This window comes from Pleurodeles waltl, chromosome 3_1 (genome assembly GCF_031143425.1).
Source record: "Pleurodeles waltl isolate 20211129_DDA chromosome 3_1, aPleWal1.hap1.20221129, whole genome shotgun sequence".
NCBI classification, from domain to species: domain Eukaryota; kingdom Metazoa; phylum Chordata; class Amphibia; order Caudata; family Salamandridae; genus Pleurodeles; species Pleurodeles waltl.
Genome location: NC_090440.1, coordinates 939,289,617 through 939,306,855, shown reverse-complemented (window position 1 = coordinate 939,306,855; position 17,239 = coordinate 939,289,617). Strand labels below are relative to the sequence as shown.

At 42.0% G+C, this 17,239-nt stretch overlaps 1 protein-coding gene across 1 annotated transcript in view; it reads right to left on the bottom strand.

The window, feature by feature from the left end:
• MYOM3 (myomesin 3) overlaps window positions 1-17,239 on the bottom strand; it is a 394,520-nt gene that overhangs the window by 114,363 nt on the left and 262,918 nt on the right. Inside the window, exons 12-13 of the mRNA XM_069223954.1 lie at window positions 9,449-9,648; window positions 1,533-1,586 (exon numbers count right to left, since the gene is read on the bottom strand). Of these exons, the coding sequence (XP_069080055.1) occupies window positions 1,533-1,586; window positions 9,449-9,648 (254 nt within the window). The remainder of the gene's footprint in view (window positions 1-1,532; window positions 1,587-9,448; window positions 9,649-17,239) is intronic.

Here is a 17,239-nt window from a genome sequence, read left to right as displayed (position 1 = left end):
CCTAATGGTTTAATAAAGTCGAAAAACAGTTCGGTTCTTTTAGTTTAAAAATGGCTGAAAGCTGCCCTTTAACTGTGTAAACCAAATAAAGCTCAGCCTAAAACAAGCTACAATCTGAAAGAAAAATATTCCGGATGAATAACATTGAAGTAACATCATTTTGAATACATTTTAAAGATTAAAAGGCTTACATCTTTGGAAGATGTGCTATTGAGAAGTTCACAAATGTTTTTCTTCCCTTTCGCTAACAACATTTTCCTTTTTAAATCTGTTAGCATCTCTTAATTAGCATGATTTTTTGAAGAAAAGGATTTTGTAAATGTACGTTATCTCAACAGTTTTAAACAATGCAGGACAGTCTGCTTTAAGGGGCATCAGTCAATAAGTTTGAAAATGGTGATTGAACGTTTTAAACATTCTCGCAGTATTAGTAAAGTTAAAGTTGTTATGTAACATGTAAGGTAACATTCTGGTGATATGAAATTCTAATGTATCAACGCGAACCAAATTTGGGCAGCACATTCTGCTTTTCTCGGAGTTTTTTGAGTTTGAAAGAATAATACATATGCTTCAGTAGCTCTGTGAATTTATTTCTTCATGAAATTGATATTCCACGTCTCTGTTTTTACAATGTTTCGCAGGAGAGTTTATTGCAGTAAATGTCTGAAGAACACTGAGATGCCCTCTTGGGGAGCACAAAAATCAATCATGAATAGTTTATTTACCTCATAGATTGTTATACATCTATTTGATTAGTCAACAGTTTTAATATGTCATTTTATTAACCATTTTTCCTTGTCTTTCTTAGTCGCCTGGTTCAATAACTCACTCATACTGCAGACTTTCCATGTGTATTGAAGAACTTTGGGTTTTCCAAACACGCACATACTAGAAATATTGTCCTATAATCCTGAATCAAACTAGTTGAATCAACATGTCTATTAAAAAACGAAACCTAAGGTATTTAATTAGTTTTCTGCAAGTGAAATGGTTCTTTGTAACACGGTGTTTAGGAGGTAAAGAATCACAAAGGAGAGCCTATAAAATAGAAAACACGTATACTCTCCTGCTCCTGGCCCACCCTTCACCCTGGTAGGCAATCCAACAATTGGCATGAGGTAAAGTGCATCTTTGTGTCCTTGCAGATGTTCTTTTCATAAAGAGTATATGGTAAAATAGGCTGGCAGAACTTCATCTTCTCAATAGTCTTCTTTCCCCTAACATGTACACTGGTGATTAGCACTATGGTGAGGCAGGCTGCAGATAAGCTCCTAATCACCATTCACTTCCTGCTTTTGACCATTCCATACATTGTATCTGAACTAGTGTTGTTCTAGCAGCAGGTTTTGTGCTTGCCACACCATGCCAGCTCCTGTAATGTAGATGTTTCATAATCTTTTAATGCTGAAGTCAGATATTAATCCATGGAGAGCATCCATCATCCAACTGGACGTGGCTTCAGAAAAACACAACAGTTTTAAAACAAAACATACATTCATTATTGGTTATCATTTTAGTTTTAAAAAAGTTACCTTCAAGATCATCTTTGCTTATTTTGATGGTCTTTCCCTCTCCCAAAGGTATCACTGAGTGTAGAAAATAAGATAATCAGATAAAAGGAAACACAATTTACATTACATTTCAATTAGTATTTTTCATAACTAGAAAACTAGTTTAATCATAACATAAAATGCCTTTAGGAGCTGTCATTTATTCTTCCCACGTACCCAATTATTGTCTTACTTTCAAACAGCAAAATCCTCAGCAGCCTTTGTCATGCACATCATATGACTACTGTGTCTTTGAGAAAGTGCTGATGACATGACATTGGGATACAAGATTAAGAAAGTGGAACTCATATGATTTTTAGGGGTCAACTATGAAAATATGTAGACATATATATAATTCACTAAAACAAACAAAGCTTATAGAGACGTTATAGTTAGGTTTGGATTTTACAAACACATTTATTTCAAGTAGCTATAACTCACACCCTCACCATGCACAGCTTTCTCATCAATAACTTTACTGCAAATGTTAGTGGTATTATCAATGATGTCATAGAAGATGTCATGAGTGATCTAATATCTGGAATAATTAGCAATGCATGATGTTGCCCTGCCCCTCTTTCTCCTGCCCTTCATGGTCTGTTATGCTGACACTGCCCCTCCCGTCTGCCCAGTGTGGTCAACTTGTTGCCTCTGCACCTTCCTCCCTGCCCTCAATTGTTCGAGTCCGTACCCTGACCTCTGCCTCCCCACAGTATTCAGTTGAACAACTAGATTGCTAACATTCTATACTTCTAAAAGACTGCCAGCCTTGCGATGGGCAGTCAGACTGCCGCAGACAGCATGCAGCCTGGTGGTCCCGGCGGTTGTAATCTGCCAGGGCAGTGTTGCAAGCAGCATTACCCTGGGGATTACGGGTCCCCACCTGCCAGCCTTTCCATAGCAGTAAACACCGCCATCAAAAGGCTGGTGGAATGGGGGGCACATGGGGGCCCCTGAACTGCCCCATCGCGCATTTCACTGTCCGAATTATGGGCAGTGAAATGCGTGATGGGTGCTCTCGCACCCGACACACCACAACATTGCCGCCGGCTCAATTACAAGCCGGGGTCAATGTTGTGGTGAGTGTTCTGCTGGGCCAGCGGGCAAAAACAAGCCCAGCGGAACACTCCTAATATGGCGGGCAAAAGAACTCCATTACTGGCGGTTTTTTGCCTGCAGCGGCTTTGGTGGTCCTGTGAAAGGACCGCTGAAGTCATAATGAGGGCCATAATCTTGGTGTAATCAAAAGAGTAATACCTAAAGCATTTTCTTTAGACATTATACAAATTAGAAGGTGTTATTCACATAGAAATTATGGTTAGTGCTCTAAAAAAGTAAAATGAGGACATATTATCAGAGTTTTCAAGTAATGACAAAACACTTTTAAATTATTTGCTATCTGTATATTTTTTTATCTAGTCGATCACTTTATTAGTTACTTTTAGGGGAGAGGATGTGGTATTATGGCCAGAGCTGTAGACTTTGCAACTGGGGAACCAGGTTTGAGATTGAGTGTCAGCTCGATATACTGTGATTCTGGGCACATCTCTTAACCTCCCCATGCCTAAAACCAAAATGAATGTGTCCTTGAGTAATGTATCTGATGCCCATGTAAAGCACTCCAAAACATTTGGGTCAAGTCTGCACTATATAAATCTGCAAAAAAACAAAAATAATTATTGCTTTGCAAACTTCTGTCATTGGGCTATACTTGGGCTACATTTGGGTGATATTTGAGCTACATTTGGGCTCTTTTTTTCTCTGGTCGCTATCTTGGGAGACTTATTTGTTATGAAGCTCCTAATTTCCTCATTTACTGCAGTATACTCAGTTATACATGCTTTCAATTTTTCCCTCCGATTCCACCAAGATGGCGTTCAGATGTGCCTCATTTTTGGAATAAATTCAGAATGTTAGCCCTTCTCAATTAGTCTCTATTCTCTTCTCGACTTGTGCGTGCCGCCCGGTTGGCCCGGCAGACAGTCGTGAGGCTGCACACGTGGTGACTGGCCCTGGGCCCACCAGACCTCTCTTCTGTTGTGTGCCAACTAGTGTGTGCCTGCCTGTGCCCCCCTGCCAGTCCCAGAGTAAGAGATTGGGCCCCCCTTTCTTGTTGTGTAGGCGCTTTGGCCCATGCCCCTCCCTACACAGAAGTGCGGCCGGTTTGTGCGCAGCAGAAGATAAGGTAGGTGTGCTGCAATTGTGCATTTGTGAAAGCAGAAGTATTCCTCCTTATTTTTTATATTCAGGGACTAATTGAGGATCTGAAGCATCGCAGGATTGATTAAAATAATGCAACTGGCATTGCAGAGGGGCCCCTTGAAGGTGCACATATGGTTGTAATACTTTATTATTTATTTATTGTCCAAACCCTTACAGAATTTAATGGCTACATAAGAGGGGGTGGTTTGGGTGTTCGCAAGCAAGGCTTATTTTCAGAAAATCAGTTACAATTGCTGGGCTGAAGGCTTCCTGCCATAACTAGCTAGAGACTTGGCACATCTGAAGGCGATCAGCCAGCCTACAGAAAAAGACTAGAGCTTCCAGAATTCCCTTCGGTAAAAGCCTCTGGCAGCTTTTCTCCCAGCTACAGAAGTAACCAGGCTGGAGTGGCAGACAAGGTGACATCTTGTGTCATCGGCCTGGCACACAAGGGAATGTTGAGGCAGCGTAATCCTGAAGCCATCTCAGGCCTTTTTAATCCATTTAAAGCCTCTCCTTGCCACTTCACATTACTCCTGCAGCTTTCTGCTCTCTCCCTTTCTGACGATTTTTTGTTTTTCCCTTCCTCCGTCTTTCCGATATGTGTGTTTTGTTTGCAGTAAATGCTTGAGGTAGAGAAGAAAATGCCAGCCCTAAAAAATAAGTGCTGGTGATCCACACTGGAAACAAGCACAAACTAAACACTTGATGGAATCACCTGAAAGTTGGTGATGACAAAGAGTTATTGTGTTCGACTCGTAATGCAAGGGGGTTAGCAGCCCAACTGTGCATTGTGTGCTTTGCAGGGCAGTTAAATACAAATAAATTATTCAGTTTGGTATTACTTAAACCATTTTATGCTGTTTGGTAGCAGTCTATCTTATGCTGCCTGTAATGCAGGTTTAACCTAATGACTTACATTTGCACAACACACAGTTCTCCATTGCACCAACGAAGATTTCATTCTGTGGCTTTTTCGTTACACACAGACCTTTCAGTCCATTAACAAATATAGGTTTCATGATATACAGTGATTAACTTAACTTTTCAATTTTTTCGATAAGGCATTTTATTATGTATGTAGCTACCTCAAAGAGAACATTTTGGTTTTCTTAACCACATGTTTAACCCCGCCCCATTGCATGCAGCATCACTGTGCCCATGCTTTTTTTAATGCACTTTGAGCTGTGTGCTTAACTAATTTATTAATTTATTTCACTCCAGTTGCAGGCAGTGCAAGCACAAATGTGGTCTCATTGGCTGAGGTAAGCGAAATAAGGGTACATGGTCAGTGCTCAGCCTCACTGCATGGTTCTGTTCGTGATCTTAGTGCCTAAATTATTTACATCACTTGTCATGGTTTGCTCACCGTAGCCATTGCTTGCATTTGATACAAAACACTATCCTTTACAAATAATCTAAGTTTAAGTTCACAGAGTTTGGGCCACTGTATTCTGGACTGTGGTAGGAATTTGCAGAAGGGTGTCTGACTATCGCCTCACACAAACAGCCTTTTTCACCTCACACAAGGATGTATTTTTCTGCAGGGCCCTGTTGACCTCCAAAGTCCAGGGTAGAGGTAGTCCACTAATACAAGTGTAGGGGTAGTGCCTGAGTACGTCTGAAGGAGGCAGGAAATGAGTGAAATGCTGGTCTGCTGCCCATTAAATGAAAAGTCCAGAAAGTAAAACAGACTACAGATACGCACTCGGATTGCTAGATAGCCACTTGCATTTCACCTTTATCTACCGTGTGCATCTGGAAGGCAGTGGAAAGAACGCAGGTTGTGCTTTGAATCCATTTGGTGGGACTGTTGATTATCAGAGGTTAATGATGGCGCTAATGTAGCAAATGTTATCTTTGCATGTTGGGACTCACATTATATTGGAATTAACAGGACTTGAACTGTAAAATGCAAAGGGAAAACAGGATTGAGTCTGCTTTCCACAAACTTGAGCTGCATGGTCCCCCTTCCCAGGGCTGATCTCAGTACCAAGGACCCCCTCCCCGGGCCCAGCCATGTGACCTGGGTGCCAATGCTGGAGACTGAGGGAGGAGCCTGAAGTCCCCCATAGTCCCAGCTGACTCACCACCTCCAGTGGGAGCCAGCATTTCTGTCACAGAGAGGGAGTGAGAGCAGTTGTTTCCTCTGTCTCCCTGCCTACATCTTGCAGGCAAAGAGACAGAGGAAACCTCTGCTGGCAGTGAGGGAGAGCTGTTTAGCAGCTCTCCCTCACTGCAAGCAGAGTGTTTGCTGTGACTTCTGCCGCCAAGCCATGGCAAACAGCTATGTCCCAAGGCCGGCACCCTGGAACATAGCAGGAGCCAGCACTGGGTGGTGGCTGTCCCCAGGGCCATAGCATAACCAATGCTTAAAGAGTTTGCTGTACAAATAGCAGAACACTTTGTCGCTTTCTAGCGGCATGGATGGCAGTGTGCCAATCCTATACTTAAAAACGTTGCTAGAAAAAAAGACATTTGAGGTGAGCAAATCTAGAGTGCCGCTGGTGTTGCAGGGTGCTCCTTAATGGAGCTGCTGTCCATTTAAACTTAGGAACTATCCTTAGTTCTCTCTTCTGTTTTTCATAATTTATGCATCACTCTAACCCTAAAAAGGGTGCTGTTTTATATATATATATATATATGTATATATATATATATATATATATATATATATATATATATATATAAATAAATAAATTATTTTTCTTTTTTTTTCTGTAAAGTGCTTTCCTTCTCCACATTTAAGCTTTAGTTCTTATTTTCAGTACATCATTTAGAAGGTGCTATCATGGATATTGGCCCCAAGGTGTCTGCCAGCACATCCTGGTTGAAGGGCTGGCAGCCAATCAGATCTCACCATGAGATCTATGCTAATGCTCCACCCAGATATCTATATTTATTTTTTCTTTAATTACTCAAAAACTACTGAACAGGATTTATACCAAATAACAAAATAGGGTGCTTTCTGGACCAAGAGTTACCCCTCTTTCTGGACCAAGAGCGTACCCCCTTTTTCTTGGCCCCCACTTCACAAATCATCCTGAAACTCTCAAGACACCAGCTGAAGTGAGTGGAAAATAGTTTTGAAAATTTTGAGATTCCTCAAACAGCATCAAAATTATTAGCAAAATAAAAAAACGCTTTTCCTATGGAAACTAGGTCCTAACTATAACTACCTACAGCCGACCACCGATAGGTAACAAGTATATGTACATATTTATATAGTTAGCATAGCTTATATAACTCTTTTCTGCATACAGAAAAGGACTACCTCATGAAGTTGCAAATCCTCCGGGCACTGACTAGGAGTCTACAGTATAGGATGGCCAAATGCTCCATATGCTGGAAAGAATTACTTGTAACAGGAATGTGTTTGCAATGTCCTGCATTAGGCCTCTGTGGGGCAGGATAATGGCTGGAGGCTGCTACATTTCACAGTGCCCTGCTCCCCTTGCCCTTTCATAGCCAGGGGAGTAGCCTAGTCAGTCAGGTTGGTGGATGGGGAGGTGAATCTCAAATTTCCCAACTGAAAAGCAATGGGTTGCAGGGTGGAGGTGTGAGATAACCAAGGTACGGAATGGGCTGATTAAATTAGGTCCTGGGTGAGTACTGATTTGTATTAGGTGGGCCTCGGTAGCACAGAAGGCAAAAACAATGGGTTGAAAGTCTACCCCGAGTCATTGCTACTGGTTATACTATTTAGAAACATTCATCCCATCACCTTTTGGGTGTTTGCTTGCCAGTAATATGTCTGGAAACCTGACACTGGCACAGCTTTCCAAGCCTACTACTGCCAATGATTGCGAATTCCAAAAATGAGTAATTTTTCACTCATTCAAGGAGTACTTCTGTGACTGCAGTTTCTGCTCTAAGAAATAAACAAGTTAAAATATTTTAGCTAAATGGAAACAGTGAGAAAAACGGATGCATACATAGCTGGGATCACTTATTTTAAATGCATTTTTACTGCATCGACTGTTCTTCATCTCTGCTACAAGAAATGTTGATGGTAGAGTTGTCAACTCGGTGTATGTTTCCTGTCCTCTCCTTTTACAAATCATTTTATCTGTAGACTGACAACCCCATGCACTAAGCCCAGGTCACAAATAGAGTGGGTGTGACAACAAATTAATAGGATGAGTGGAGTCAAAGCTGTGCTAAGGGTCTGGCATGGCTCTAAGTGTCCAAACATTAGCCAAGCCATGAAAACATTTGCAGTTATATCCTGCAATACACATAATGTAAAAATATGATACAGTCTCATCAAATTTTTTTAAAAGTGTATTTCTTTAACATTCTGAAGCATTTCACCTTAGTGCATCAGATTATATCATTGCATATACAGACATTTATTAAATGTGATAGTTATTAAACATGAACTTAGAAACACTGATGACTCACACCCAATAATAATGCCAAAAAGTGAACTAAGAGGCAAGTCAGTAGTCATGGAAACACTAAACATGGCACAGATTCTTATGATGGATGGAGCAACATTATAGTCTATTAAATCAAACATAAGAAGTGCTTGCAGAGCGCCCGTCCTCAACTGAAGTACTTAAAAATGCTCTCATATGTGATAATAAAGAACAATTAGTATGAGTGAAATAAAATGTTTGCCTAGGATCACACAATTTAGACAATCAGGGAAGTTTGTATTGATTCTAGGTTATCTAGTTTCACATTTTAAAATTCAGCCAGCAGATGTATCTCTCTCTCTCACTCCTGTATTGCATCAAAGGTCACTGTTTTGTCTTTTATTCTTGATGCACCTTGAGAAAATATGACACAGACATAGGAGACCCGGGTCAGGGTCCCCAGACCCAACTACCAAGCCAAGAATTCATTTATTTGGGGGAAGTCATCCCCAGTCCTCCCTCTGAAGCTACATGCCTGATTATTTAACACCTAAATTCTGTATTCTTGCAGAGGATGAAGGCAAGCTTCTTGCATTGGACAAGCTGATACTGTATATAACCTTGAAATGCCAAAGTCACAGGAAAAGGAGAGCTGAGCTGACAGTGAACTTTAATTCAGGCACTTAGCTTCACTAATCTTAATTTACAATTACAACTGAAAAGGTATAATTGGGGACGAATTTGTGAAATCTATTTTAAAATAATGGGATATAGAGATCTACTGAATCTAAGAGGTTTTCTAAATGTAAATTCCTTTTATGACGCTGGATAAACCACCACTACTGTGTATTATTTGTGGTGTGGGTTAAGGGCTACAGGAGGGGATATGGATCTTTACAGGGCAGGGGCTTGGAATGGTAATTGGCAAAGTGTTGAACTCCTGTAAGCCATACTGTTTGGGGTATTCTGAAACATTTCCAGTGGCTTTTACCACAATTTGCAGAGAAAAGGAAAGCAACAAAGACAAAGTTAGGCTGCCTTTGCATAATAACTTCTGGCTTAGAGTTTTATGTATGTAATGGTAATGTCTACTACTTGTAAAACTACTTTTTTGGAGAATGAGGCTTGAGATAAATTGTAGCTAGGGCCACCACATTCTTTGCTATTGTTTTATATTGCAATCAGTTTCAATGTTACAGTGAGTAAAACAGCAAGACCAACACATTTGCTACCACTGTTTTGAATATACCATTATAACACCAACCACAGCAATGTATGTACATTTCGGATCTTCCACCAATGTCCTTGGAGTTTGTGATATCATACAATACATACCGATGTCTCTCTCATCAGCAGCGAGGTCTCTCATTGTGACTGGCTCACTGGCCTTGGAAGGATGGCTAGCACCAGCCTGGTTCACAGCTTGCACCCGGAACTGGTATGTTCTTCCTACAGTAAGGCCTGAAACTGGGTATCGGCAGATCTTCACAGGCTGCTGGTTGCATAGCACCCACTCATTAGTAGCAACGTCCAGCCTGAAATAAAAGGCACTGTTTATAATTCCATAGAATTTGGTTTCTCCACCAAATGTATTTTTTAAACTTTGTGATGTGGTTGCCAAAAACAATAAAACCAGTATATGCAATCTACATGTACAAAGATGAGGGCCATTCCACCATTTCAGCATTGCATTTGAAGTTAAATTCACAAACAAGTAATCCTAATGGAATACACACACACACACGCTACCATCCTTGTGGGGACTATGTGTGAATACCTGCCTTGTGGGGACTAACCTTTCCCAATGTTCTGAACATATATTAATTACAGAAAATGTTTTAAAAAAAATCCAGATAAAGGATCCAGCTTCATCTTTGCAAATGTGGCTTTATTTAACTACACGAACGGAACAAACCTTATGGAATCCTGAATGCAGATTACTAACTTTGTGAGGACTTATTCCAAAATTGTAATTTGTGATTGAATAAATTCATGAACAAAAAGCTGTTATTTTCTAGTGCTGTACCTAAATTACATGATAGGTTAGTCATATATTAATAGCTTATTGTGTCCTGGGGCACACAGAAAATGGATTTTGATGATAATGCATTACAGACACACACACATGCATGCATGCACACACACACACACACACGCTATCCTGAGAATCTGATATAAGTGAAGTCCCCAGGGAGCACCACTGGATATCTATGCAATAAGGTATTTAAAATAGTACATTTTCTTCTCATTAAAATCCTCTCTGCTAATTTTAAGCAAGGCATAATTTAATTTCATTTTTGATACATACTGTAGATGTAATTGTCTTGTGCTTTATGTTGTATTTTTCCATTGTTACATCGCTGTCATTAATAAAGAAAATCATACCAATTGCCTACCCGGTTATCCTTGTGTTCTCACACTGACAGGCTACAAATTTCCCAGCATGATATTGTGGTTCACACCAACATAAAGATAACACCATAAATCATTACTGTGGCAAGTGAATGGAAAGTTAAATATGATTTTTAAATATCAGAGCAAAAATAATTCCAAATTAGTAAAGCCTGCTGTACGTAAATGTTAGACCTGGCGTTCTTGGTGTGGTTCCCCTAACTTTTTGCCCTCTGACCTCCTTTTTCCTCACTTTATTTTTGATGACTTTTACAATTCTGGGCACTTTACCACTGATGACCAGTGCTAAAGTGCAGGTGCTCTCTACTTTGGCTTCCCCATGATTGGCATATTTAATTTACTTGTAAGTCCCTAGTAAAGTGGACTATGTGTGCCCAGAGCCTGTAACTTAAATGGTACTAGTGGGCCTGCAGCACTGATTGTGTCCCCCACTACAGTAGCCTTTCCAACATGTCTCCGGCCTGCCACTGCAGAGTCTGTGTGTGCAGTTATAAACTGCCATTTCAACCTGGCAAGTGCACCCATTTGCCAGGCCCAAATTGTCCTTTTTCTTACATGTAGCTCATCCCTGAGGTAGGCCCTATTTAGCCCCAAGGGCAGGGTGCAGTGTATTTAAAATGTTGGACATTCACTTTTAAGTTTAACATGTCCAGATAATGAAAAACTCTTAAATTCGTTTTTCATTATTGCAAGGACTATCTCTCCCATAGACTAACATTAGGATTACCTTAAACCCTCATGTAGGTGTAAATTCCTATTGGGAAAAGATAGAAATATGGAGTTGGATGTCTCTGGACTCACAATTTAAAATCACAATTTATGGTGAAGTCAGATTTTAAATCATAAGTCTGAAAAACGCCACTTTTTGAAAGTTGGTATTTTCTTGCTTTAACCATTCTGTGCCTCTGTCTGTCTCTGAATACAGGACTGGCATTGTTGACAGCTGGGCTTTGTGCATTCTGATTAGATAGTCATGCACAAAGGGAGCTTGGATGTGACATTTGCATCCCGATGGCCCATCTGCAGACTGATGGGCCTTCCTGGGACAGATTGGTGGGAAAAGTTGACACATTCTTCTGAACAGGGATATGCCTTTCTTCACACAAAGGGCGCATACCCTCCTGTAGACTGTCTGGAACCAGTGAAGGGCAGGGACCATGTGATTTCCAAAGGTCTCCTTTGAAGTCTCCACCACTTCAAAGGCACATTTGGGTGTAAGTACTGGACCCCAAACCACAGCAAATCAGATCTCTACTGGAACTAAGGACACTCTGCCAGGAAGAAGGACTGCTGTGCTGCCAGGATGCACTGCCACTCTGCAACGTCATTGCTGTGTTGCCCTACTGCTGTTGCTGTAGGAGGCACTGCCACTTTGGTACCTGCTGAGCTGTGTTGGCCCGCTGCTGGCTGCTTCTGTCCTGCAGTGAGAAGGACTGGACTTGCTCTCTACATCCTTGAACCCAAGGGTATCCAAGGTCTTACAGGATTGCCCCCTGTTCTCTGCAGTCTCAGGGGCATTGAAGACTGCTTGCAAATCTCCTGGTGCTGCTGGACTCTTTCATCTGTGAGTCCTATCCTTGCCTGAGGTGCCTCCTCTAGTCCTGGGCCTCAGAAGTGGGTTCTCCAGCTAAAGTCTTCAAAAAGTAATGCATCGCCCGAAGTGCAGCCGAAATATTGACGCATCACATCTCTGACGGCGAGGCAGCGGCTGCCTGACAACAGCAGATCACAAACTGTTCTGGCTGACGATGACGCTCTGCGTGGCCTGATGATGCATAACATCCACTTACATGGACTCTGCTGACGACACAGTGCCCCGAGGATGGTAAAAATATCAGTGCATCGTGTTCTCGCCGATGACGCATTGCTTAATTAAAGGTACCTTTCAGTAAACCTTGCATGGTTTCTGTAGCCGGCCTACCCTCCATCTCAGTCAGCCTGGATTTTGGATTTTCACCGGTCCATCATGACATCAAGTCACCTTTTGACCTCTAGTGACTTCTAAGCACTCTTTTCACATTTAGGGGGTCATTCCAACCCTGGCGGTCATCGACCGCCAGGGTGGATGACCACGGAAGCACCGCCAACAGGCTGGCGGTGCTTCCCTGCCCATTCTGACCGCAGCGGTAAAGCCGCGGTCAGAAAAGGGGATCCGGCGGTTTCCCGACGGATTTCCCCTGTCTGGGCTGAATCTCCATGACGGCGCTGCAAGCAGCGCCGCCATGGAGATTCCGACCCCCTTCCCGCCACCCTGTTTCTGGCGGTTTTTACCGCCAGGAACAGGATGGCGGGAACGGGTGTCGTGGGGCCCCTGGGGGCCCCCTAACAGGGCCCCAGCATGATTTTCACTGTCTGCTTAGCAGACAGTGAAAATCGCGACGGGTGCAACTGCACCCGTCGCACCCCTGCAACACCGCCGGCTCCATTCGGAGCCGGCTTTTGGGTTGCAGGGCCTTTCCCGCTGAGCCGGCGGGCGCTCCCTTGGCGGGCGCCCGCCGGCCCAGCGGGAAAGCCAGAATGGCCGGAGCGGCCAAATGGCGGTGACCGCATGGCGGCCGGCTACCGCCGCCCGCTGCGGTCAGAATGACCGCCTTAATCTTTAAAAATGTATATCTCGACTTCTGTTTATTGGATGTTTGTCATTTTGATCTTGTTTTAAACAGATAAATATTATTTATTGTTCTAAACTGGTATTGGGTCTTTTTTTGGTGTCTTTCACTGTATTACTGTAATTATTTGTTGTACACATACTTTATGCATTGCCTATTAAATTAAGCCGGACTGATCTGTGCTACCAGAGGGTGAGCACAGGTTAATTTAGGATGTGAATCAGACTTACCCTGACTAGGATTGTGGTCCCTACTTGGCCAAGGTGCATACCTCCGCCAACCTGAGACCCAATTTCTAACAGTAAACATTTAATAAGATTAGTTTAGAAAGGTTGGTGTTTATTTGCAACCTATACATATGTTTATGTTTTTAAGTTCCTCTTCCAGGATGCCTTAGAGATTTTATCAGAAGGGAACCGAGAACGGGGTCAGGAGCAAAGACCTTAGAATTGAGACAGTTTGCCTTTGCAAAAATAGGGATTCTTTTTGATGGAACTGCATTTCTGCAATCTCTCTCTGTTTATTTTATTTTTAGTTCTTCTCTTAAAAATTCCTTACTCAGGTTCTTCTCCGTTTTGCCAATAGGTTTCAACTCTTGAAACCAGAAATGCGTTGCAAGTGGACAGAAAATGCAGAACCAACATTGAAACAATGGTCATGGAATGCTTCATGTTCACATAAATGTTTCATTTTCACAGTCTTCACAACGGAGGAATGTTTAATTTTCACAGGTATGTTTCGTTTTCACAATGTTTGCAAACGAGGAATGCTTCAGTTTCACAGGAATGCTGCATTGCCATAGTCTTCACAACAAAGTGTTACATTTTCACTGGAATGTTTCATGTTCACAGTTTTGAACAGTGGAATGTTTCATTTTCACAAGAGAGTTTCATTTTTCTAATCCTAAACAGTGGAATGTTTCATTTTGCTTTATACCGCCAAGGTGATTTTTCTTCCTGCTTCGAAGCTCCTTAATTGCTGCAAAACAGATTTTCTGCAATTGGGCCAGCCCAGGGAACCAATCTCTATCGCATTTAATGGATGAACTCCTGAAAAGTGCTCACTATGTCATGTCGTCCCCTCAACTGATAACAAACAAATCAAATTAATCTAGAAATACAAATAATTTCCTTTAATTTTGACATCCTGGCTTGTAGTTTGAACACTATATACTTCGTCAAGGGCAGAATTAGGGAATTGGACTAACGTTTCTACAGGGCAGGACTGGGAACCCGAATCAGCCCTGCCAATTTTCTCGGACCAATCCCTGGGGCAGCACTGCCTCGCTTGCTTGCTGCTTTTGTTATTATGGTCATTATTGCAGCATGCTGCAATATCGGCCCCAGTAACAAAACCGGCCCACATCTCTGCAAAACTGGCCCCCATCCTTCCAGTCTCCCGGGAAACACCCGATGCCCAGAACGGCCAGTGAGGCCCTGAGTTTCTATACCCGTTTCCCCAATTTCCTCTGCACAACCATTCAAACCCAACATTTATTTTTTAGGTTGCGTTTGAATTTTTGTGTGTGGCAACAAATACAGGATTATAAATAGATGCGATGCTTTAAAGTGCTTACAAGCCCACATCATTATTTTTTTTCTTATCAGTAAAGACGTAAGCATTCTGCGTTCTTCAGTCCAGCCATCAGGTTGCAATGAGCTTCTAATCATCGTTTGATCTAGAATATTTTACTTGTAATGAAATCAATATATATATTTATGGGCAAAATTAGTAAATCATTGAAATATACCTACTGTTGTAAAATGTGTCTGGTAGTGTATGAGACGTATCGTTTGTGATTTATGGTACAATGATTACATTTTACATTTAAGTTAAAAACAATAAAAAAATACCAGGAAAAAAAGTGAGTATATTCAATGTTTTGGAGCTATTTATGTCACGATATTCTAAGGGCCACCCACAATGACAATGTTAATAGGTGGATTTGTTGGAGGGTCGCGTTGTTCGTGACCTTTTGGAGCCTCAGCTGAGATGGATCAATTGTAGTTCCTATACCTCTCTGCAGTGATCTTTCTGCTCATATTTGTAAACAATAGTTAGGCGTTCTATTTCAAATCTTTATAATTGTCTCCATACTTTCCTTCACTTTCATTAATGTAATACAGTATAAACTAGCCTGATCCGTATGAAAATCCATGTGTACTCCATTGCACTAACCACAGTGGAAACCGTTTTGCAAAATTAAATGTTGCAATTTAAAATTGCTAAGCATTGAGAATGCTTCAGTACTTAAATCATGTTCTTTTTAGGAGGCACCTACCAGGCAAGCTGCCTGGCACCAAAAGACATATTGAGAGCTTACCAAGATCTTGGGTTTAAAGCCCACCAATGGGCTACCAGGGATTAGCTTTATTGTCACTCTCATTTGTTTGCTTGTTGCTTGATAAATGGGCTTTCAATTTTCTGTTTGTTCAAGACTCTTAAACTTGTGTCCTTCCACTGCTTACATTCAGGGAGTTGTTTTTATTTGTTATTTTTCCTTCAATATTCCATTACAGTGCACATGTTTTCAAGCCGTCTCCCTCGTGTGCTTCTCCCTCCTTTCTCGCTGAGTGCTATTTTCTTTCGTCTGGCTGCTTTTCAACCCCCCACTGTGATCCCTCATTTCTTTTTTATTAAGCACTCCCAGAGTACCTGCTTTTCAGATGTCTCCCTTGCACGCTTTTCCCCACCTTTCAACTCTGTGTTGCCCTCTCTTGACCTTGCACTTCTCCCCAGTGCTGCTTTCTCTTGTCTATGTGCTTCGCTCCTACCAACCCAAGCTCCATGTTGCTTTCACGTGTGCTTGTGTGGTGTTTTCCTCTTTTGTCATCCCCAAGTTCTGAGAGCTGTTTTATCACTTCTTCCACCTGTTCCTCCATTACATGCATGCCACAACGTTCGTAGCCTTTTTTTTTACAATGACACGTTTGTGATAAAAATGTTAATTGCTGAATTTACTGATCCAAGTGGCACTCTTGGATTGGTAAATAAAAAAATAAAAGTAAATAGAGCCTGCCCATTCCGCTGCCATGTTTCTTCAATTTTAATGAATGCATTTGTCAGTGGAATAAAATGACGACCATTGCAGCTTTTTTATTTTGACGATGCTGCACAGCGTGCTGGCGCTGTACATCACGTCCAAAAACAATTGGCAAAGCCAAATGGCCCCAAAGGCAAGACCTACTGGGTTTGTTAATGATTCTTTCTGTAGGTGGCTACTTAACATATGCTCTGGGACACTTTGACAGCAACCTTTGTTTTGCTGTTTACAGGGTACTAGGTCTACATGCCCCATAACTCCCTGAGGACGGGATGGTCTTAAAGGCAGCTGAGGACTCCTGCAGCACGGGACATGCTTTGACAACAACGCCTGTTTTGCTGCTGCTAGGGCCTAGGATTACATGCCCCATAAGTCCCTGAGGCCTGGAGGGCTTTAAAGGCTGGGCTAGGCCGCCTCTCTTTCATCTACGCCAGGACAATATCCTATGAAATTGATTTGACTGAACGGCGACTGTCATTTGACCAAGGCACAGGGAGGACGCAAGCACAACAATATACTTGTGGCCAGCGGCGGTCCTGGCATCAGCAATAGCGTCACAGAGGAGCAAATGTTCACCGAATGTGGTGACAACAACTCTGTTGGCACACTTGGTACTACCAACAGTTTGGGTGTTTCCCTGAGGTCATCAGCAGCTCAGTCACCCGGTGAGCCTGCAACTAAGTGGAAAAAAGGAATAATGCAGCCACCCATGTTATTAGTCACAGATGGAGAATTTAATAGTATTGATACTCTGATTTTGCATACCCTACTGCTTGAGCAAAATTGTGGCACATTTTCTGAGATTCTTCAGGTGCAGCTGTACCCACTCCTGGATCAATAATATCACATTGAAAGCCAGCTTGATAAACTACAAACACCTCAGCCCAGAGAGAATCACTCTCCTCTAGCTTCAAGCGTCTGCACACACTGTAACTTGAATGTATACAGCCCTGTAGAGTGGCTGGCCACATCTGAAATCTGTGAGAGTAATACTGCTCCAATCACATTGGCTAAGGCCAGTGTTTCCACGATCAAAAGTACCCAACAGATCTTCACTGACAG